Source organism: Lissotriton helveticus, chromosome 7 (assembly GCF_964261635.1).
Source record: "Lissotriton helveticus chromosome 7, aLisHel1.1, whole genome shotgun sequence".
Classification (NCBI taxonomy): Eukaryota; Metazoa; Chordata; class Amphibia; order Caudata; family Salamandridae; genus Lissotriton; species Lissotriton helveticus.
This window is the reverse complement of record NC_136068.1, coordinates 969,707,853-969,731,856: the sequence shown is the minus strand read 5'-3', so window position 1 is coordinate 969,731,856 and position 24,004 is coordinate 969,707,853. Positions and strand designations below refer to the sequence as shown.

General features: G+C 44.7%; 1 protein-coding gene across 3 annotated transcripts in view; it reads left to right on the top strand.

The window, feature by feature from the left end:
- Positions 1-24,004, top strand: part of TBC1D9B (TBC1 domain family member 9B) — a 220,481-nt gene that overhangs the window by 113,842 nt on the left and 82,635 nt on the right. For all 3 annotated transcript variants that reach the window (XM_078653543.1, XM_078653542.1, XM_078653541.1), the window contains exons 6-9: positions 470-677; positions 1,236-1,466; positions 2,876-3,037; positions 4,123-4,273. In XM_078653543.1, the coding sequence (XP_078509669.1) occupies positions 470-677; positions 1,236-1,466; positions 2,876-3,037; positions 4,123-4,273 (752 nt within the window). The remainder of the gene's footprint in view (positions 1-469; positions 678-1,235; positions 1,467-2,875; positions 3,038-4,122; positions 4,274-24,004) is intronic.

Below are 24,004 nucleotides of genomic sequence, written 5' to 3'. Positions count from 1 at the left end.
GAGGCAGATCAGAATCAGACATGTTAGAGGTTATCTGTGGCTCAATATCTCTAAAATTGATAACCTATGCTCCTCCGGTTGAACATTTTGGCCACCCTCTGCTGTTGCGTTTTCCCTTTCCATGGCTCTCTTCTCTCATTCCCTCCTGATCATGTTTGCGTTTTTCCTTTAAGATTTTTTTTTTAATACATTTTTTTCCTGTCCCTCTCTGCCTTGGTTTGTCCCATATCCCTCGACTCTTTATTCTTCATCTCCTTCCATGCCCCTTCTTAAATCTTTCCCCTTTATTCCCTCTGTCATTCTCTGCCATTCCTCTTGTGGCTCTTTAAGCTTTTTATTCTACCTTGCTTCTTTAGTGTCTTCCATCTATGCTTATTTTCCACTGATGTGTCCTCTACATTTAATATAAGTCTAATCACCCTTTCACCTCCTACCTCAATTTTTTTAAACCTTCCCTCTACCTTCGTAGAGACTTAGATGCCCGTGCCAAGAACGAGCGCTACCGAGCAACCTTCCGATTGCCCAAAGACGAGCGGCTGGATGGACACACCGACTGCACACTTTGGACACCTTTCAGCAAGATGCACGTCCCAGGCCAGATGTTTGTATCCAATAACTACATTTGCTTCTCCAGCAAAGAAGAGGAGGTCTGTCAGCTGATCATCCCGCTGCGCGAGGTGAGGGGTGCTTTAGGTGAATGGCACATAAGGGCAGGGTTGCATGAGTGGGAGGGCTGTGTAGTGAACCTTGTACCTTAGCCATCAGTATGTCCCATTTTCATAGTCTCTGAAGATTGATAGATATTCTTGCTTATGGTCTTGTGTTCGGAAAAAACAACCTAATCTCATATCTGAAATATTTGAAAATGCTGGACACTGATACAAGAGCACTTTCACTTTGAGAAAAGCAGCTTTTTTAAGTAAATAAACATCAGTTTTGTTGTCTTGGTTGTATCAACCAAGCACCATAGAACCAAACCACAGTATTTCCATATTTTCACTTGCCTTCCCTTGTGTCCTGTTCTTATGAACAACTGAATAGCGCAGCAGAGGAGATGTTGTCTCTAGTGGATATGGCGTCTGTTGAGTCATGAGACACAAACACCCTTGTATGCACTCCATCTTAACACATATTCTGGGACTGGGATAAATAAGCACTTTGGTTTCCTTTGCCTATGTTCCTTTAAACAGAACATTTGAATTGACCTTTGGTCCTTCTCTTCCACTCCTCGTCAGGTGACCATCGTGGAGAAGGCAGACAGCTCCAGTGTCCTGCCTAGCCCCCTGTCTATCAGCACCAAGAGCAAGATGACCTTCCTGTTTGCCAATCTTCGTGATCGCAACTTCCTGGTGCAACGTATCTCGGATTTCCTGCAGCGAACCTCGCTGGGCAAGCAAGGCGGGGACAGCCCTGCAGAGAGAGGGCTGCTTGAGAGGAAAGGAAGCAAAGACAGCACTGGCTTTGAGGTTTCTGATATATTTTATAGGAACAGGAAAGAAATTACCTAACTTTGACATCAGGGCAGAGTCTTTCTTAAAACATAGCAAATTTAACGTAATTTTGGGGTGGCTTCTGTCTAAATATAAACATGGAGCAAACATATAAGGCTCTTGCCTTGTTCGATTTGAAGTTCCAGAGTTAAAGGAGGGTGGGTAGGTTATATGAAGGAGTGGGACAAATTGGTGCAGCATTTATATATGAGGTGAGATCGAAGTGTCGCATGTCCTTTACTATCCATGGTGCAGAAGGATGAGCAAATATATATGTAGCTAATTAAAATGTCTATCTAGGCCTTTCTGTGGTTTTGAAATGAGGAATATAAACAGTGAACTAGCTACCTAAAATATCTCCATGTGGCTATTTAGAATGCTGAAATCTGGCCACGTATAGCTATAGCTCCCTAAAATGTTTGCACATTCCTATTTATGGTACAAATTGGGAGGGATGCGCACATTGGTCTGCTTTTGACATTCCATGATCCTGCTAGGCATGGACACATCTTTTTGCATGATTAAAATGCTAATGTGTAGTTACATATGCAAGATAGCTACTAGCGTGATGGTGTGTGGCTGTTCATGTATGTGTGTGTGTGTGTGTGTGTGTGTGTGTATATATGTGTGTGTTAAATTCAAAAGGCTGAAAGTTCACAAACGCACACACCTTCTGAACTATCTGCAGACTAATTTGTTTCATACTTCAACCAGCAAAACCGTACATGTTCAACTGTTTCTTGGGCTTTTGTGCTCAGCAATTGCACAATATAGCTACACTACACATGGATCTGCTTGTGTTAAGGTTCTCTTAGACATTTACAAATGTGACTAATAGCACACCATAGGAACTTGTTACTAAATATTGCGGAGTACTCGTCCGCCTGTTGTGCACAACCTCCAATGTACACTAGCACTTTTAAAAATAAGTATTTCTTTCCTTAAGGTGTGTGTGCTAAAAGCTGTTTATTGCCCAGCCCATATTGACTATATTAAGCTAGTGCCAGTGCACCTACTAGTGAGATGAAAAGGCAATTAGCAGTTATTTAGGCCCAGCAACCCTGCGCAATAAAGCTGTTAACACCTGTCCCGCTCTCCCAGATTGTTCTCCCATATGCGGACACACATGTTTACTATCCGTAAGTGCTGCATGAAACTAATATACACTCTCACTAAAAGTAGAATGCAGTTTCTATAACAAAAGTACCTTTTACCCACTTTCTAAGGCTTCCACTTGGTTGAGCCAATTATACAAATTAGCTTGTGATAATCCAACATATTGCTGTTAGAGTTATGTACTTTACAAGTGTGATAGTGCATGGATTAAGCATTACTGTTGTGAGTTCTTCCTGCCATTCACTGCGTTGCCTTCCTTCCGTTTGCAGGAGATTTCCAAGATACCTCCTAGCAGCCCACCAGCTCCAGGCACTACGTTCATGGCCAGCAACCAGCCAAACCACTTTGGTGCAGAGGACGCTCCGACTGCATCACAGGGACTCCTGAAACTTTATCAAGGGAACTCTGTGGGGGAGCTGGGGCCAAAGGAGGTAAGACTGAGTACAGGAATGTGAAGCCTAAGGAGTTCAGGGATTTATTGGCACAGGCGGTGCTGTAGAATGATCTTGTGTACAGCACAGTAGTGGCCAGTAGCTAGAGGAACTTCCGCATTCACCTGAGACCTGGAGCAAGAGGAAGCATCATATACAACAGGGATGAGACAGAAAAGGGGGCGGAGTTCTGAGGAGAAACTATATAGTTCAAAGAGCTGTGCCCAAGGAAGCATGATGCTGTAGCTGAAGGTGCAGTCCAAGGGCATATGCTGCAGTTCAGAGTCTAGGGTTGAAATATTTACACTGCAGTATAGACAGTTGAGGCACATGAGGTAAAATTCCGATCAGAAATTTAAAGTTAAAAATGCTGTGACGTAGTTCGGGAAACTGGGGTCATGGAGTACGTGAGTCCCAGATGGTGAGGATCTACAGGGAGCTGAAAAAGGTACTACATGCTACAGGGATCTAGAATGATGGCTCTTAAGAAGGTAGTACACAGTGTAGGCAACTAGACCTGAAGGACATATGATACAGTACAAAAAAGTGGCACCAGGGGGGTTGTGATGCAGTACAGGAAGCTATGACCTGAGCATCTATAAGGCAGTATGAGCTGTGCCCAGCAGAGTTGCAATGTATTGCAGAAAGGTGATGCTGGGAGAGGGAGAATGTAGGCCCAGGAACTGGGCCACTGAGTGAATCTAAAGTACTTCTAAGAGAGATAGCAGTGGCTTCCACTTTAGAAATTATGGATGACAAACCAAGAAGACCAGGGTCTTCTCACCCTTTATTAAGTTGGCTGTTAATGACGGAAAGGTGACTTACTCCTTGGTGCTCCTGATCGAACTTAAGTTTTGAAGTTAGTTTTGTGACAGGGTGACACACTGGACAAGTGATGGCTTCTGGTATTTTATTACAATCCTTTTGTACAAATATATTACCCTTCCTGTTTAGAACCTGTTATGAGCTTTGCAGTTCTGTGCATGCTGCCAGTGTGTTTTATTTGCCCAATTCTTGTGTGCCATTCTTCGGTTGTTTGAGCTATATTTTCACGTCTTTACCTGTTTGTGGTATCTTGCTTGTAGGCCAAGGAAAAGATGAAAGAAGAGTCATGGAACATCCACTTTTTTGAGTATGGGCGGGGTATGTGCATGTATCGGACAGCCAAGACCCGCGAACTGGTTCTGAAGGGTATTCCAGAAAATCTACGGGGAGAGCTCTGGCTTCTTTTCTCTGGTAAGAGCACACCTAGTGTACCTGTTTTCCAGGAGGTGAGTGGGCCGACTGTCTGCTCTAAAGTGACGTGCATGGACTGCCAGTTGGTTCTTCTGTTCACTTTTTCTCTAAATTGATGACGCTGTGCACTTGCTTTCATGGGAGACGAGTGAGCGGAAGACTAATTCTTAGTCTAGGTGAATTTCCAGTGTACTAATCACAGATTACTTCAAGGTACCTTGTTCAAATTGTTTAATAAGGGGAATATATGGCTGTCACTTTCCCTAGGTAATGACAGTGCATCTGGTACGTTTTGCCACATGATACAAATGTTCAATAAACACTTTCTCCCATGAAGCAAGTGTACCATAAACCCATTTTCCGGTGAGAAGGTGCATGTTTTTCCCTGTTCTCAGGTATGTGGTTTATAGCTTAACTGAACGAGAGAGGAATGCTCGGTTTGTCTGTTCTTGGATTATCAAGCACACATTGTGTTTACACACTTTCGGGTGACTGCACTTTTGGAAGCGGGCCAGTCGAGTTTCAGGCTGAGCTGCAAAACTTAAACAGCCTTGTTACAGGTAGTTGATACAGTTCGCATTCTTGATTCGAGTAGTCCTTGTGTTCTTGTTTTCCTTAACTGTTAGCTGCATTTGATACAATGAACCACTCTAGGCTTATTTGGATATTACTAAATTGTATAGGCATTAATGGAGTAATCCTTAGATGAGTGAACGCCTACCTAACTAACCATTCACAGGAGATCAAAATGAATAACTGTTTTTCTAATTTAGTTGCTTTGATGTGTATGGGGGGAGGGGGATGGGAGGAGGCTCAATTTTCCTTACTAGCTCCAGCTCTTTACATTTCTAATTCGAGCCTCTTGGTGTCCTCGAGTTCAGGGATCCTGTATCATTAATGTGCTGATAACGCCCAGATTTATCTCAGTTTCCTTTCCCAATGATATCTCGCCCTAACCTTGAAAAGATTAAAGAATGTATGACTTCGCACTACCTGAAACATAGTCCCAGAAAACCAAGTTTATCTTTGTCATCTGAACACTCAATGTTACCAATACAATCCTGGATTGATTGCTATGGTGTTTTTGATTGCAAATATGGTATCCGTGACTGCTAAATTTCTAAGTTTCATCATTGATAAGAGGCTCAGTCTTCAAATGAAAGTTAATGCGATGTCCAAGAGTGTGCACTTTCCAGTTCTTTCGCAGATCCATCAGTTTAACCCAAAACAAGAATTTAAGAGACTAGTCCAATCTCTGTACTTGACTATGGTAACTCACATTTGACTGGACTTCTGAATGTACATTTCACCCCCTTGAAGTATGGATTTCATGCAGCGGTAACCTTTGTCTCTGGATCCAAAACATTTAACTACGTCTCCAGTATTATTGACATTACTGCAACCCCTATAGGAGCAATAACCCGCTTCAGGACCACATTTATTACCCACAGAGTTGTTCACACCACCACTTTTTGATACCTAGCTTCAAAACTGAATGTGTCAGTTTTAAACCTACTTGGATTGCAGAAGCACTTCTCTTAAACTTCATGCTTCAGAAAGGAGTGTACAATGGAACAATCATTTTCTAGAAATGGGGCAAAAGTATGGTATTCTTTTCCACTAAATCTATACCCTATATTCTCACTGGTGACATTCAAGAGTTTCAATTCTCTCTTCCAAAGGCACTCCCTATCTTGCTGCAGCTAAGTTCTTCTCCCAGATGGTAGCCTTCTCGTATGTCTGATTCTCATCTTCACACAACTTTCTTCCTAGTTCCACGGACTCCTATCTTCCACACCACTATTTCTATCTCACTCCACCTCCTGCCTTGGTCAGCAGTCCCCCCTCACCTTCTACGTCCACCTCCCTTCCTTGTGCATTTCATTAATTTGTCCCACACTCTTCTGGCATTTTCTTCTCACCTTTTGATTTTGTCTCTTCAGTATCTCCCATTTGTTTTCCTTCCTCGTTGTGTCTATGCCTCTCCATTTTGATTTCACTCCCTCCTGAGTTTTCAATACACTGTTGCCATATATAAGTTTTCTGAAATTGATGTTGATCCCATATATCTGCTTTCGATTGTTAGCTACATTTTTCATGATTGTTTTATTTCTTCTTGTAACTGTATGTCTGAATCTCTGTAAAGCACTATAATGTCTTCAAACTGCACAAACACTCAAATACTGTCCTCAAGTGAGTTAAATGGACTACTTTCTCTGTTTGGGTGAGTGTGATGTTTAACTTTTGCTTAGGGAATTGAGTTATGCTGCATAGAGTTGTGCAGGAGATATGGTCAGAAGGATTACATAACTACCTTTTATCCAGAATGCGAGGGCTTATCCTGGCTTTCCAGGTGAGCTATATTTTATAATCCTTCTAAAAGACTGTCTCCCAATTACAATAGTGGCCAAAATCTAGAACACATAATACACAAACTGCTGGTGTTAGTAACCTTTTTTTTTTTTTTTTACATGTGAGCATTCATTTTCATGTTATGTTCTCTGGCGAGACTATGTTGGCCCGTTCCCAGGTATTCTGACTGTGTTATGAACATGTTCTTAAGTGATGTGAGGTTGGTTTGTGCTGTCCTTAAATGGGGTGGGTGTCGTAGGTGTAGTATACCATTCTACTGTGACCACTATCAAATGACCCCACTCTAAGTAGAGGGAAGAGTTCTCTGGATTGTTCACTCCATTATATTTGTGATTTGTGAATTGTTCACACTTGCTATATTCTTTCACTTACTTTGTTCTTTAGACCTGCTACTGAATGAAGTTAATCCCCCTGTGTTTCTGTTGTCAAGAGAGCACTGACCATCTCTTCTTGGGTGATGTAAGCATGCTGTTTAGCTGCTCACAAATGAGATGGCAATGTGCAATGTACCTTTACTCTGATGACGGAACCTAGCTTGTTTGCCTTCCTTTGTGGGAGTGAGTTGGACTCTTGTTTGTGAACAATGTAAGTATTCTATACACTGTTCTGAAATTACATGAGTTAACTCCGAACTGTTTCTCAGAGGAACTATTTGTGTACCTGCTCTCTGGTGCTCTATGTAATCACTCTCTCGTTATAAGCATATGCTGTGCACCAGTTTTGTGAATTGCTGTTATAAAACGCAAATATAAGGAATGTTGTTCAGAAACAGTGATTCAGCTTTACTTTTGATATAGTCCTATTATTTCTTACAGATGAAGTGAGTATGTTGTGGGCCACTCCCCTTTTAGTAAGAAATAATAGAACTATATCAAAAGTAGCGCTCATTGTTTATGAACAACTTTCTTTTTGATGGCTTTTTAGAACTACAGCAAATTACAAAAGTTGTACTATTTCCATATATGTGTCAGAAACTTGGAGCAGCATCAAGGAGCATATGATGAACAATAAATAACAAACTAGTACCTCAAGTCCTCATTCCTCCGGACTTGTGTTATGTTCTGGCTGTAGCATAGGAGTGTTTTTGGCCAACAAAAAAGAGGTTAAACATGTTTTAATCCCAGGTGTATATGTAGTAAAGCTGTGCCAAATGCATACCTGTAGGAAACTGGAATTTTGTTGCAGTGGTCCCCCACTTTTTGCCCCGTTTGTGCTTACTAGATGCTGGTTTTCAACTCTGACAGTTCACGGAGGCCTGCTAACCAGACCACAGTGTCAGGGCTCTTTCTCCGAAAACAAGTTAAAGTCTAATTGTAACCTAATTGGTAAGGACTTTGGCACCTCCTTAAGTCCCTAGTAAGTGGTACCCCTGGAACCTAGGACATTGGTACAAAAGAGGGTCCCTAAGCGCTACAGCATGTCTTATGCCACCCTGAGGGACCCACACACAAATTACATGCAGACTGCCTCTCAGGCTGCATGCAATGGGGAAAACCAGTCTGAAAACCTGACACGGCACACTCCCCTGTTACATGCCGCAGTGCACTGCAGGTACTATATGTAGTTCACTCCTATAGCAGGCCTTAGAGCCCTAAGGCAGGGTGCATTATAGTATTTGTGAGGACATATCTGCGTAAGCAGATACGCCCCTATGATGTCTAGTTCTATCACCAGATATTGCAAGTGCTCAGGGATCCCTTCTTAAGACATCACGAGTTACCCAGCTACATGATGGTTTCCCTAAAAATACTGGTGTTTGGTATCAAACACCCTGTCTTAAGAAATCCGTACTGTTGCCAGTACTAGATTTATTATGACATCAGAGCCGTTGCGACAGCATTGCTGTGTTCCTTGATGTTCCTAGCTGCCCCCATTACGGAGATTTTGAATTCCTCCTTATGTGAAGGTATTTTACCATTGGACTGGAAATCCGCTCTAGTGATTCCTATTAAGAAAAAAGATCAGCTGCCTGATGACATGCTCTCAAATTACCGCCCCATCTCGCTCCTCCCGCTGATGAGTAAAATGTTGGAGAGCTATGTCAACACTCAGCTAATGGACTACCTTGATAATCACACTATTTTGGATCCTTCACAATCTGGGTTTAGATCCAATCATTCCACAAAGGCAACCCTTATTGGGGTTACGGATCATATCAATATGGCACTGGATGCTAATAAAGCAGTGATACTGGTCTTATTGGACGTGACAGCAGCCTTCGACACAGTCTCTAATCAGAAACTGATTTTTCAACTGCGAGAGGCCAGGCTGCAGGAACAGGCTCTCAACTGGCAGTTTCCTCGACCAGGGCACTCAGACCATCAACTTGGGTCAGCTTCATTCCCAACCCTTGAAACTTACTAAGGGGGTGCCCCGGAGCTCTTGTCGAAGCCCGACTTTATTTAATATATATGCGGCCCCCCTTGGCAGGTTATCGGGGAGCACGGTTTTACCCCTTTCTCTTGTGCTGACGATACCCATCTGCTTCTGACCTTTGATAAGAATTCTGAGGATATTGAGCAGCGTTTTGCTAAGGGTATGTTAGCTATATCTGAATGGATGACGGACCATTGTTTTCAGTTAAATGCGTCTAAGATGGAAATTCTGTTGTTTGGCACAGCTCAGACCATCTGGTCCCCTAGGTGGTGGCCTGCTATATTAGGTCCAGCCCCCTCTCCAACCTCTGTGGCCAAGAATGTGGGAGTCCGCATAGATGTTCTGCTATCCATGAAGAACCAAGTTAAGACTACTACGGGGACCTGTTACCACACCGTAAGCCTCCTGCGAAGAGTGTTTCGCTTGTTGCCACTCTCTGTGCAAAGAACCCTGATCAAGGCATTGATTATTGGCCGCTTGGACTACTACAATACTCTGCTGGCATCTGCTCACGAGTACCTTCTCAGCAGACTGCAGATTGTTCAAAATGTAGCTGCTTGCCTGTCACTGAAAAAACCTCCTCGCACTTCGGTAGGACCTTTATTAAAACAGCTTCACTGACTCCATATCCTCCAGAGAATTAATTTTAAACTTGGGTGTCTCACCCATTAGGCTCTCTATGGTACGAGCCCCAGCTACCTGGCGGATCAATTCAGTCTACTGTCCGAATCGCCATCTTAGATCGGAAGGGAAAAGGCTGTTCGTAATTCCCCGGTTTAAGAAACTTAGGACAGGCGGCAAAACTGTTGTGCATCTGGCCTCAAAATTTTGGAACACCCTACCTTTGGACCTGCGTCAATCTTCTACAATTTAGGAAACTCTTGAAAACGGCACTATTCAGAGTATAATTTCAATCTTCACTAATTTGTCTGACTTTCCTGTTAAGCTAGCATGGAGATACCCCTTCGGGGTTGATTCCTGCACTTTATAAATCCTATACACACATACACCCAGAGGGCACCTTAGAGGTGCCCCCTGAAAAACCTACCGGTTTCTAGTGTGCAGGCTGACTGGCATCGTCCAGCTTGCCACCAGACACATTTTTGACCCCAGGCAGGTGAGAGCATGCTCTCTGAGGCTGGAAATTATGCCTGCTCCGGATGAAGGTGTTCACACCTGCTCCAGCAGACTGGCTAGTGATTAAGCATATCAAAGCCAGGGCACCTTTGACATGCGACCCTGGCTTCCCCAAGACCTGGGAGATGCCATCCCCTGCCTTTAGGCCCATTTGGCACCCGTACAGGTAGAAAATAAGCTATGCAAGTAGGCGTTTTACACCACCAGGCTAGTCTCACTCTTAAGGTGGGCCACCTGATGTGCTCTGTGAAAGAAAGGTCTCACTGACTTGTTTTTGATAGATTTAGGAGCTCTGGGACAGGAAGTGGTCATATAGAGGATGTAGTGAGCCCAGGGGTCAGTAGCCAATTAGCTTCTACCCTACATGCCCCTTTGCACCCCTAAATTGAGCATTTAGGTGACCCCCTGACACCAGGAAAGCAGATGCACCTGACTAAAGGACAAAGAGGAGCCGAAAACACAAAAATGGTGGACTAGCTCTGGACTTGGCGCCAAACCCTGCCTGCCTGCTTCTGTCCCAACAATTGCAAAGACGGGATTCGTCCTGCAGCTACTGTTTCAAAAGACAATGGTCGCTAGGCAGTATGAGATACTGTGAAGCAATAAATATAGAGCAAGAATCGGTTCTATATTGTCTGTCCAGCCGGACAGTGTTTAATAACAAGTATAGTTGTATAGTCAGTAATCTTTGTAGTATCAAGTGGGACACGGCCTGTGTCCAACTACCACATAAAGACAAGTGTGACATACAAAGGAGGTGGGGATTTAGGCAAGAGGAAGCAGTCTGCATACTGTTCACATTTGGCAGACTAATAATTCATGAGTACACTATGGTGACTTTTTATATACTATAGTCTAACATATAGTGTAAGGTGTCGACGGCGTTTCAATCCCTATTTACAATAGTAGGATCATCTTCAGGACATTGTAATTCATGCCTTATGTACAATTCTAACATCAAATCATAAAATCAAGCCCAACAATGTGAGGTAAAACAATACATTGGGGAAGGAAAAGTTATTGGAAAAAACAGGGGGGGGGGGGTAGGAGGGAGAGAAGGGAATATATACATGGGGTTAGTGTCATATTTAAATTACATATTTTGAAGGCATATCTAACCATCAATTTATACCCAGTAATTGTTAATTTAATGAAGTTTGAGCACATAGTGATATTCCGCGCTGTGGTCCGTGCAAAAGGGAGGATGCGTGTCATATTCAGGCGGTTTAAGTGGAGAAGTGTGCTGGTGTTAATGCGGTAGAACAACAATTTAAGGTTCAATAGTCATGGACCGGTGGTATGTAGGCGAAGCAATCACATCGAGAGTAGTCTATGCTAGTGCGCGAAATAATGACGGTTCCGTGAAGCCGAGAGACTGAGTTAATAACCTGCGATTACAAGGATCCGAGTAGCCAGAGACTGTGAAGTGATTGTGGGAGGGCAGACACGGGGGAGCGGCGTTTCGAACCTCCATGCTAACAGGGAATGAGATAGGACTTGCTTACCTCACCCAAGGTATGGGAGGCGTCAGTCATAATGGAGACCGGAGATTAAAAATTGTGGAAGCTTGTGGGCGGAAAGGATAGCGAGTATCAAATTAATCGTGCCGTAGGACACGAAGGGGCGATGGAGTGATCGATAATTGGCACCTTACCGCTGTCAGATGCCGGCAGCTTGAGCGAAAACCTTTTGGAGAAAAAGTGTTTGTAAGAGTCAGTTTCAATTCAATAGCAGCAGTTCGCATACGATGTTCATATCAAAGAGGTCCAATCCTCGAGGCGATTTAGACCAGTATGAATACTTTTTGTCCTTAGTATCCATTTTAGTACTTCTTTGTTTAGGTGTGTTCCGAGATCGCCACCCCTAGGTGGAATTTTGATTATGTCGATGATTGTCCACTGCAGGTCAAGTTCACTGTGGTCTTTTTCCGTGAAGTGGTCCACCAAGGGTGCATTAGGTGTCCTGCAATGGATCCTGCTCTTGTGCTGGCAGATCCTCAAGCTTAATTTAACAAAAAGGAGTACCACCTGAAAAGATGCTCATGGAGCGATTTCGGCGGGATGATTCAGTTCCTGAAAGAAGAGTCCTTCTTTGGCTATTAATAACCCCTCACTCACCGACCTGGTCGGTGACATGCTTCATCATCGGGGCCACCTCGATGGCCGAGTGCCATCAAGGTGTGCTACAACACCTGAAATACAGTGGAGCTGGTATGTGAGTGATGAATGTAGAAAAAGAAGTGGGTGTGTTAAAAAATGTCCTGGTATGGCTTATTTTAGAAAAATTGTATTCTTAAGACTACTGGACAATATTAAAATATGTGTGTAGATACAGTAACAGGTATAATGAACAAGTGTATCTGGAAGGTATGTGGAGGGTCTACATGTTTCAAACCGTAATGGGACCCTCCACATACCTTCCAGATACACTTGGTCATTATACCTGTTACTGTATCTACACACATATTTTAATATTGTCCAGTAGTCTTAAGAATAAAATGTGTCCTCTATATATTTGATGGCATGGGCACAGAATTGCATATATAACATTTGTACTATTGCAATTAGTTAAATGTTTTCTGTGGAATGTCGTTTGTTCAAAGACAAAGTCCTTTCCCTCAATTGTACAATCGCAAACGTTGCATGAGCCACATTTTACATGCCCTGTCAGTGGTGGGAGCCCCCACAATTCATTTATAGTTCCTCTTGTGCTGTCAGAGGGCAAGGCCACTCTTACTAGGTGGTCTTTCACGTTCTTGGATTTTTTGAAGGCGAACAGCGGTTGCTCCAAGTCAAGTGTGCCTGCATTGAGGGTAGCCCAATGGTTTTTTAGGTCTCGCGCCTGCGATGCATATGGCAAAGCCATATGCATCGCGCCAGGCGCGATACTATAGTTGCGGAGTCTGCTTCCCAGGAGACAGAGACTGGCGCGCGCACGCTCAGGAAAGCGATCGGAGCCGGCCGCGCGCGCGCGTTCCCAATCTCCTGTCTCTCTGGGAAGCACACAAGCAAGCCCAGCAAGCCCCGCCAAGGCATCACGAGCACGTCCCAGACCGGGGTGCCAGCCAGAGCCAGCCCGCGCGAGGACACCCCCTTTTCTTTTCCCAGCTGCCGTCATGGGAGTGGAGATCGAGACCATTTCACCCGGGGACGGTAAGCTGCCAGGCGGGAGGGGGTTACGCGTGCGCATGGGTGCCGAGCAGGGAGGATCCCCGGGGCTGGCTGGTTCCATACAGCGAGGACAAAAGTCATTCGTAACTAGGTTGGTGAGCTGGTTTTTACAGGTCGGAATCGACCTTACACTGAAATTCAAAGTGCATCTTGATGCGTTCATTAGCTCTCAATCGGCAAACATTATCATTATGTATACATTGGCCAACTCTTGAATTGCATTGTAACAGTAGGGCATGATTTGGCAATTGCAGGTTGCATCGTCCTCTGGGGCTGGGTTTCCATTGTTCCGATATTGCATATACATTTATAAATATTCATATAGAGGTTTTGTTATACTACAGGTTAACATTTAGATGGTCTTTAATTAAAAAAATTAAATTGAAAAATGGGCAGTGACACAAGCTGTAAAATTAGAGTTCTTTGTCATGGTTGGACCGGCAGAATTGGTGTCTCGTTAATAGAGATCCTTTCTACAATGCAAATCTGTGTTATTAGAAATTTAATGCAGAAATTTGCTTAGGTAATTCATAAATGGAGGAATTTTTTTTTAAAGCAATCTAAAAAAGATAGTGTCGCGCACCTGCATGCTTTTGGGGTGAGGTGGATGATGAAGCCTTGGTTTATTTAAGGTTTAGGTCACTATGACATGGCTGGCAATGTGGGTTGGCTGTCTAAGTCTGCTATGACCTTGTGCCTCAAAAGGTTATCGATCAACCTTGATAGGCTGGGGTGACGTTCGCCCTTGCTGATGGTGCATGGGTTGCTCCCACACACGCCAGTATTTTAAAGATGCACTTTTTTTTTTTTTTAAAGTACTTGTCCCTTAGTGAGTAGCCCTGAGAGTTGTGTGGACTTGTACCCCTTCCGCCTGAAGTGCTGTGATTCATCAAACTGAAATGTTTTGTTCAGAAAACAATAAAAGGTATTGGATGCTATTGATAGACGCACAGCCGGTGAATGCATGGTTTACAAAGGCCTAGAAAAAGATTGGAATGTGGTCTGGACATGACTAGACCTCTAGCCTTATCAATTTTTGCTGATTATTAAACAGTAACCTGTTGCTGGCGCCTCAGAAGTGTCATTATAGCAATGAAGTGCATGTAGGTCCTCAACTTTTTTTTTTTTTTAAACTTTTTATTAATCCTCAAAATTGTTGTATATACAAAGAGCGTTTATATTGCATCATCCATCCCTTTTTTACAGTTCACTTATCTACCGCTATTAACAAATCTAGGGCCAGGTTAATAATGTTCACCTTGGTACCCTGCTTCCCTCTTACAGTCCTCGATATGTCTGCCATGCAGTCCAGATTTTCTCCCCTTTCGTAAATCGTCAATTCCGCTTGCCAGCATCAGTCCAGATCATTTTCGCATTCCTCCAGTGTAGGTGTGGACATCACCCCCCCCCCATTTCCTTGCCACATTACTTTTAGCAACCACAGCCGCCAACACCAGCCACTGCTTCACATGTCGTGGCCAATCCTCGTTTTCTTCTGTTATTAGGAGGAACCATTTGGGCTCTAGTTGGACTTCCATGCCCAATACTACTGACATTGCCCTAGCACACCCCCTCACCCTCACACCCCCTCACCCTCACACCCCCTCACCCTCACCCTAACACCCCCTCACCCTCCCACACCCCCTCACCCCCACACCCCCTCACCCCCACACCCCCTCACCCCCACACCCCCTCACACCCCCACACCCCCACACATCCCCTCACCCCCACATCCCCTCACCCTCACATCCCCTCACCCTCACATCCCCTCACCCTCACATCCCCTCACCCTCACACAACCTCACACCCCCTCACCCTCTCACCCTCACACCCCCTCACCCTCTCACCCTCACACCCCCTCACGCCCTCACACCCCCTCACACACCCTCACGCCCTCACACACCCTCACGCCCTCACACACCCTCACACACCCTCACGCCCTCACACACCCTCACACCCCCTCACGCCCCCTCACACCCTCACTCCCTCACACACTCACTCCCTCACACACCCTCACACCCCCTCACCCTCACACCCCCTCACCCTCACCCCCTCACATCCCCTCACCCTCACACACCCTCACGCCCTCACACACCCTCACACACCCTCACACCCCCTCACCCTCACACACCCTCTCACCCCCTCTCACCCTCACACACCCTCTCACCCACTCTCACCCTCTTGCCCCCTCTCACACACCCTCACCCTCCCACCCTCACACCCCCTCACCCACACTCACCCCCTCACCCACTTTCCCACCCTTCTCACATTCACACCCCCTCACCCTCACACCCCCTCACCCACCCTCACCCTCACCCTCACATCCTCTCAACCTCACAACCCTCTCACCCTCACATACCCTTGCCCTCACCCTCACTCACCCTCACTCACCCTCACACACACTCACACACACTCACACACACTCACACACCTTCACCAGCATAGCATAGCATAACAAAACACAACAAAACATAGCATAGCATAATAAAAACATAGCATAACAAAGCATAGTATAACAAAACATAGCATAGTATAACAAAACGCAACAAAACATAGCAGAACAAAACATAGCATAACATAACAAAACATAGCATAACATAATCTAAAACAAAGCATAACAAAACAAAACATTGCATAACAAAACATAGCAAAATACAAAAAAACAGCATACATAACAAAACATAGCATTGCAAAGCATAGCAAAACATAGCATAGCATAACAAAACACAACAAAACGTGTAGCATAGCATAACAAAACACAACATAGCATAGCATAACAAAACACAACATAGCATGGCATAACAAAACAAAGCTTAGAATAGGATAACAAAGCATAGCATAACAAAGCATAGCATAACAAAACATAGCATAGCAAAACATTGCATAGCATAATAAAACACAACAAAACATAGCATAGCATAACAAAACAGCATAGTATAACATAGCATAGCATAGAAAAGCATAGCATAGAAAAACATAGCATAACAAAACATAGCATAGCATAAAAAAACAGCATAGCATAACAAATCAAATCATAAGATAGTAAAGCATAGCATAGCATAACAAAACATAGGATAGCAAAACAAAACATAGCATAGCATACAGCATCACTCCGCACCTCCACAGCATCACTCAGGGGCAACACAACATCACTATGCGCTACCACAGCATCACTGAACGCCACAACATCACTCGTTCGTCATCACAACATCGCTCAGCGCCACCACAGCTTCAATCTGTGCAACCATTCAACAACACCTGGTTCAAATATGTTCTCTCAATGTTTCAAGCTTTATTACAAATGTAACAAAATGATGTTAATATTTCGCTTCTGTTCTTGGATTTTCATCACAATAAAAAACACTGAACATTCTCTTCACAAAAGTTATTTACAAAACTTTAAGCTATTGCCATTATAAATTACAATAACTTTTATTTAAGTATTAATTACGGAAAAAATTAAAAGCCAATGTTATTTGTAATATCAATACATGTAAATACAACACATATTGCATTACAAATGCTATAGGTGTCACATTGGCGAAAGTTATAACTATTGGCATTGTAAATGACAAAGCTATTCATTTCGCTATTTTCAAAAACAAAACATAAATAAAAAAATTGTCATTTACAATACTAATAGCTCAAACTTTCCTAATGCGAGACCTATTGCATTGCAAATGCTTGTAATACTTCTTTTGATGGCATTGGAGACGGGTGAGAACGTGGTCACACATACTAGCCGATTCTGTTTTTTTTTTCTTTGGGTTCTAGTAGTGTGTCCCTCGGGCAGTACCCGAGTGAAGGTCACCGTACTCCAGGACATCTAATCCGTCTCCCTGCCAATTCTGGAGACACCAGGACCCTGAGGAACCACCCTGCACCAATACCCAGGGTTTTGGACTCCTTGTTCAGTGTCAGACTGACCTGCTGACTTGGGACGTCTGCTTCTGCGAGGCCAAAAAGTGAGATCCTCTAACGCAAGTGACCTGCGAGACAAAACGCCAATGATGCACCCTTGCCCCAGAGACCCTTAAGAACTGAGCCCTTCTTTGGGTTCTGATGGACATGTCCCTACTTGCAGCACTTACTTACAGGTTTTCTCCATAGACTACAGCAGTAGCGTTCAAGGCTACCCTTGCAGCCAGCACCTCTGCACCAGGACACATCAGGACAGGTAAACAAAAACTGCTTGTGGTTCTAAGGACCTTGATCCATACTTGCCTTACGTCCAGAAGAACGGTCATGTAAGTCGTTTGCAAGTGACCCTATGCAGTGTATTTTTTTTCCATAGGATAAAGTTACCACATTGGGGCTCATGCCTCAAATCTGACAGCTGTATTTTCTAAGTGTCTGAAAATTGTTGACTAGAAAAGTATATACCTAATACCCAAGATCTTAGTGTCCCAATTAATATAGAAATCTTTTAATTTTCGAAATTGGTGTTGGATTTCCTTATTAAGTGTGTCATTTATTGACTCGGTGTGTGCAACAAATGCCGAACACTCCCCTCTGATAAGCCTAAGGCTGTTCGACTTCACCACCTCAAATAGAGCACCTTGGGATGGTTAAAGTAATCCCCGTACACTAATAAGGGATACCTGAACTCCCTGCACAGTGCACCTGATCAAGGCATTGATTATTGGCCGCTTGGACTACTACAATACTCTGCTGGCATCTGCTCACGAGTACCTTCTCAGCAGACTGCAGATTGTTCAAAATGTAGCTGCTTGCCTGTCACTGAAAAAACCTCCTCGCACTTCGGTAGGACCTTTATTAAAACAGCTTCACTGACTCCATATCCTCCAGAGAATTAATTTTAAACTTGGGTGTCTCACCCATTAGGCTCTCTATGGTACGAGCCCCAGCTACCTGGCGGATCAATTCAGTCTACTGTCCGAATCGCCATCTTAGATCGGAAGGGAAAAGGCTGTTCGTAATTCCCCGGTTTAAGAAACTTAGGACAGGCGGCAAAACTGTTGTGCATCTGGCCTCAAAATTTTGGAACACCCTACCTTTGGACCTGCGTCAATCTTCTACAATTTAGGAAACTCTTGAAAACGGCACTATTCAGAGTATAATTTCAATCTTCACTAATTTGTCTGACTTTCCTGTTAAGCTAGCATGGAGATACCCCTTCGGGGTTGATTCCTGCACTTTATAAATCCTATACACACATACACCCAGAGGGCACCTTAGAGGTGCCCCCTGAAAAACCTACCGGTTTCTAGTGTGCAGGCTGACTGGCATCGTCCAGCTTGCCACCAGACACATTTTTGACCCCAGGCAGGTGAGAGCATGCTCTCTGAGGCTGGAAATTATGCCTGCTCCGGATGAAGGTGTTCACACCTGCTCCAGCAGACTGGCTAGTGATTAAGCATATCAAAGCCAGGGCACCTTTGACATGCGACCCTGGCTTCCCCAAGACCTGGGAGATGCCATCCCCTGCCTTTAGGCCCATTTGGCACCCGTACAGGTAGAAAATAAGCTATGCAAGTAGGCGTTTTACACCACCAGGCTAGTCTCACTCTTAAGGTGGGCCACCTGATGTGCTCTGTGAAAGAAAGGTCTCACTGACTTGTTTTTGATAGATTTAGGAGCTCTGGGACAGGAAGTGGTCATATAGAGGATGTAGTGAGCCCAGGGGTCAGTAGCCAATTAGCTTCTACCCTACATGCCCCTTTGCACCCCTAAATTGAGCATTTAGGTGACCCCCTGACACCAGGAAAGCAGATGCACCTGACTAAAGGACAAAGAGGAGCCGAAAACACAAAAATGGTGGACTAGCTCTGGACTTGGCGCCAAACCCTGCCTGCCTGCTTCTGTCCCAACAATTGCAAAGACGGGATTCGTCCTGCAGCTACTGTTTCAAAAGACAATGGTCGCTAGGCAGTATGAGATACTGTGAAGCAATAAATATAGAGCAAGAATCGGTTCTATATTGTCTGTCCAGCCGGACAGTGTTTAATAACAAGTATAGTTGTATAGTCAGTAATCTTTGTAGTATCAAGTGGGACACGGCCTGTGTCCAACTACCACATAAAGACAAGTGTGACATACAAAGGAGGTGGGGATTTAGGCAAGAGGAAGCAGTCTGCATACTGTTCACATTTGGCAGACTAATAATTCATGAGTACACTATGGTGACTTTTTATATACTATAGTCTAACATATAGTGTAAGGTGTCGACGGCGTTTCAATCCCTATTTACAATAGTAGGATCATCTTCAGGACATTGTAATTCATGCCTTATGTACAATTCTAACATCAAATCATAAAATCAAGCCCAACAATGTGAGGTAAAACAATACATTGGGGAAGGAAAAGTTATTGGAAAAAACAGGGGGGGGGGGGTAGGAGGGAGAGAAGGGAATATATACATGGGGTTAGTGTCATATTTAAATTACATATTTTGAAGGCATATCTAACCATCAATTTATACCCAGTAATTGTTAATTTAATGAAGTTTGAGCACATAGTGATATTCCGCGCTGTGGTCCGTGCAAAAGGGAGGATGCGTGTCATATTCAGGCGGTTTAAGTGGAGAAGTGTGCTGGTGTTAATGCGGTAGAACAACAATTTAAGGTTCAATAGTCATGGACCGGTGGTATGTAGGCGAAGCAATCACATCGAGAGTAGTCTATGCTAGTGCGCGAAATAATGACGGTTCCGTGAAGCCGAGAGACTGAGTTAATAACCTGCGATTACAAGGATCCGAGTAGCCAGAGACTGTGAAGTGATTGTGGGAGGGCAGACACGGGGGAGCGGCGTTTCGAACCTCCATGCTAACAGGGAATGAGATAGGACTTGCTTACCTCACCCAAGGTATGGGAGGCGTCAGTCATAATGGAGACCGGAGATTAAAAATTGTGGAAGCTTGTGGGCGGAAAGGATAGCGAGTATCAAATTAATCGTGCCGTAGGACACGAAGGGGCGATGGAGTGATCGATAATTGGCACCTTACCGCTGTCAGATGCCGGCAGCTTGAGCGAAAACCTTTTGGAGAAAAAGTGTTTGTAAGAGTCAGTTTCAATTCAATAGCAGCAGTTCGCATACGATGTTCATATCAAAGAGGTCCAATCCTCGAGGCGATTTAGACCAGTATGAATACTTTTTGTCCTTAGTATCCATTTTAGTACTTCTTTGTTTAGGTGTGTTCCGAGATCGCCACCCCTAGGTGGAATTTTGATTATGTCGATGATTGTCCACTGCAGGTCAAGTTCACTGTGGTCTTTTTCCGTGAAGTGGTCCACCAAGGGTGCATTAGGTGTCCTGCAATGGATCCTGCTCTTGTGCTGGCAGATCCTCAAGCTTAATTTAACAAAAAGGAGTACCACCTGAAAAGATGCTCATGGAGCGATTTCGGCGGGATGATTCAGTTCCTGAAAGAAGAGTCCTTCTTTGGCTATTAATAACCCCTCACTCACCGACCTGGTCGGTGACATGCTTCATCATCGGGGCCACCTCGATGGCCGAGTGCCATCAAGGTGTGCTACAACACCTGAAATACAGTGGAGCTGGTATGTGAGTGATGAATGTAGAAAAAGAAGTGGGTGTGTTAAAAAATGTCCTGGTATGGCTTATTTTAGAAAAATTGTATTCTTAAGACTACTGGACAATATTAAAATATGTGTGTAGATACAGTAACAGGTATAATGAACAAGTGTATCTGGAAGGTATGTGGAGGGTCTACATGTTTCAAACCGTAATGGGACCCTCCACATACCTTCCAGATACACTTGGTCATTATACCTGTTACTGTATCTACACACATTTTAATATTGTCCAGTAGTCTTAAGAATAAAATGTGTCCTCTATATATTTGATGGCATGGGCACAGAATTGCATATATAACATTTGTACTATTGCAATTAGTTAAATGTTTTCTGTGGAATGTCGTTTGTTCAAAGACAAAGTCCTTTCCCTCAATTGTACAATCGCAAACGTTGCATGAGCCACATTTTACATGCCCTGTCAGTGGTGGGAGCCCCCACAATTCATTTATAGTTCCTCTTGTGCTGTCAGAGGGCAAGGCCACTCTTACTAGGTGGTCTTTCACGTTCTTGGATTTTTTGAAGGCGAACAGCGGTTGCTCCAAGTCAAGTGTGCCTGCATTGAGGGTAGCCCAATGGTTTTTTAGGTCTCGCGCCTGCGATGCATATGGCAAAGCCATATGCATCGCGCCAGGCGCGATACTATAGTTGCGGAGTCTGCTTCCCAGGAGACAGAGACTGGCGCGCGCACGCTCAGGAAAGCGATCGGAGCCGGCCGCGCGCGCGCGTTCCCAATCTCCTGTCTCTCTGGGAAGCACACAAGCAAGCCCAGCAAGCCCCGCCAAGGCATCACGAGCACGTCCCAGACCGGGGTGCCAGCCAGAGCCAGCCCGCGCGAGGACACCCCCTTTTCTTTTCCCAGCTGCCGTCATGGGAGTGGAGATCGAGACCATTTCACCCGGGGACGGTAAGCTGCCAGGCGGGAGGGGGTTACGCGTGCGCATGGGTGCCGAGCAGGGAGGATCCCCGGGGCTGGCTGGTTCCATACAGCGAGGACAAAAGTCATTCGTAACTAGGTTGGTGAGCTGGTTTTTACAGGTCGGAATCGACCTTACACTGAAATTCAAAGTGCATCTTGATGCGTTCATTAGCTCTCAATCGGCAAACATTATCATTATGTATACATTGGCCAACTCTTGAATTGCATTGTAACAGTAGGGCATGATTTGGCAATTGCAGGTTGCATCGTCCTCTGGGGCTGGGTTTCCATTGTTCCGATATTGCATATACATTTATAAATATTCATATAGAGGTTTTGTTATACTACAGGTTAACATTTAGATGGTCTTTAATTAAAAAAATTAAATTGAAAAATGGGCAGTGACACAAGCTGTAAAATTAGAGTTCTTTGTCATGGTTGGACCGGCAGAATTGGTGTCTCGTTAATAGAGATCCTTTCTACAATGCAAATCTGTGTTATTAGAAATTTAATGCAGAAATTTGCTTAGGTAATTCATAAATGGAGGATTTTTTTTTTAAAGCAATCTAAAAAAGATAGTGTCGCGCACCTGCATGCTTTTGGGGTGAGGTGGATGATGAAGCCTTGGTTTATTTAAGGTTTAGGTCACTATGACATGGCTGGCAATGTGGGTTGGCTGTCTAAGTCTGCTATGACCTTGTGCCTCAAAAGGTTATCGATCAACCTTGATAGGCTGGGGTGACGTTCGCCCTTGCTGATGGTGCATGGGTTGCTCCCACACACGCCAGTATTTTAAAGATGCACTTTTTTTTTTTTTTAAAGTACTTGTCCCTTAGTGAGTAGCCCTGAGAGTTGTGTGGACTTGTACCCCTTCCGCCTGAAGTGCTGTGATTCATCAAACTGAAATGTTTTGTTCAGAAAACAATAAAAGGTATTGGATGCTATTGATAGACGCACAGCCGGTGAATGCATGGTTTACAAAGGCCTAGAAAAAGATTGGAATGTGGTCTGGACATGACTAGACCTCTAGCCTTATCAATTTTTGCTGATTATTAAACAGTAACCTGTTGCTGGCGCCTCAGAAGTGTCATTATAGCAATGAAGTGCATGTAGGTCCTCAACTTTTTTTTTTTTTTAAACTTTTTATTAATCCTCAAAATTGTTGTATATACAAAGAGCGTTTATATTGCATCATCCATCCCTTTTTTACAGTTCACTTATCTACCGCTATTAACAAATCTAGGGCCAGGTTAATAATGTTCACCTTGGTACCCTGCTTCCCTCTTACAGTCCTCGATATGTCTGCCATGCAGTCCAGATTTTCTCCCCTTTCGTAAATCGTCAATTCCGCTTGCCAGCATCAGTCCAGATCATTTTCGCATTCCTCCAGTGTAGGTGTGGACATCACCCCCCCCCCATTTCCTTGCCACATTACTTTTAGCAACCACAGCCGCCAACACCAGCCACTGCTTCACATGTCGTGGCCAATCCTCGTTTTCTTCTGTTATTAGGAGGAACCATTTGGGCTCTAGTTGGACTTCCATGCCCAATACTACTGACATTGCCCTAGCACACCCCCTCACCCTCACACCCCCTCACCCTCACACCCCCTCACCCTCACCCTAACACCCCCTCACCCTCCCACACCCCCTCACCCCCACACCCCCTCACCCCCACACCCCCTCACCCCCACACCCCCTCACACCCCCACACCCCCTCACCCCCACATCCCCTCACCCTCACATCCCCTCACCCTCACATCCCCTCACCCTCACATCCCCTCACCCTCACACAACCTCACACCCCCTCACCCTCTCACCCTCACACCCCCTCACCCTCTCACCCTCACACCCCCTCACGCCCTCACACCCCCTCACACACCCTCACGCCCTCACACACCCTCACGCCCTCACACACCCTCACGCCCTCACACACCCTCACGCCCTCACACACCCTCACACCCCCTCACGCCCCCTCACACCCTCACTCCCTCACACACTCACTCCCTCACACACCCTCACACCCCCTCACCCTCACACCCCCTCACCCTCACCCCCTCACATCCCCTCACCCTCACACACCCTCACGCCCTCACACACCCTCACACCCCCTCACCCTCACACACCCTCTCACCCCCTCTCACCCTCACACACCCTCTCACCCACTCTCACCCTCTTGCCCCCTCTCACACACCCTCACCCTC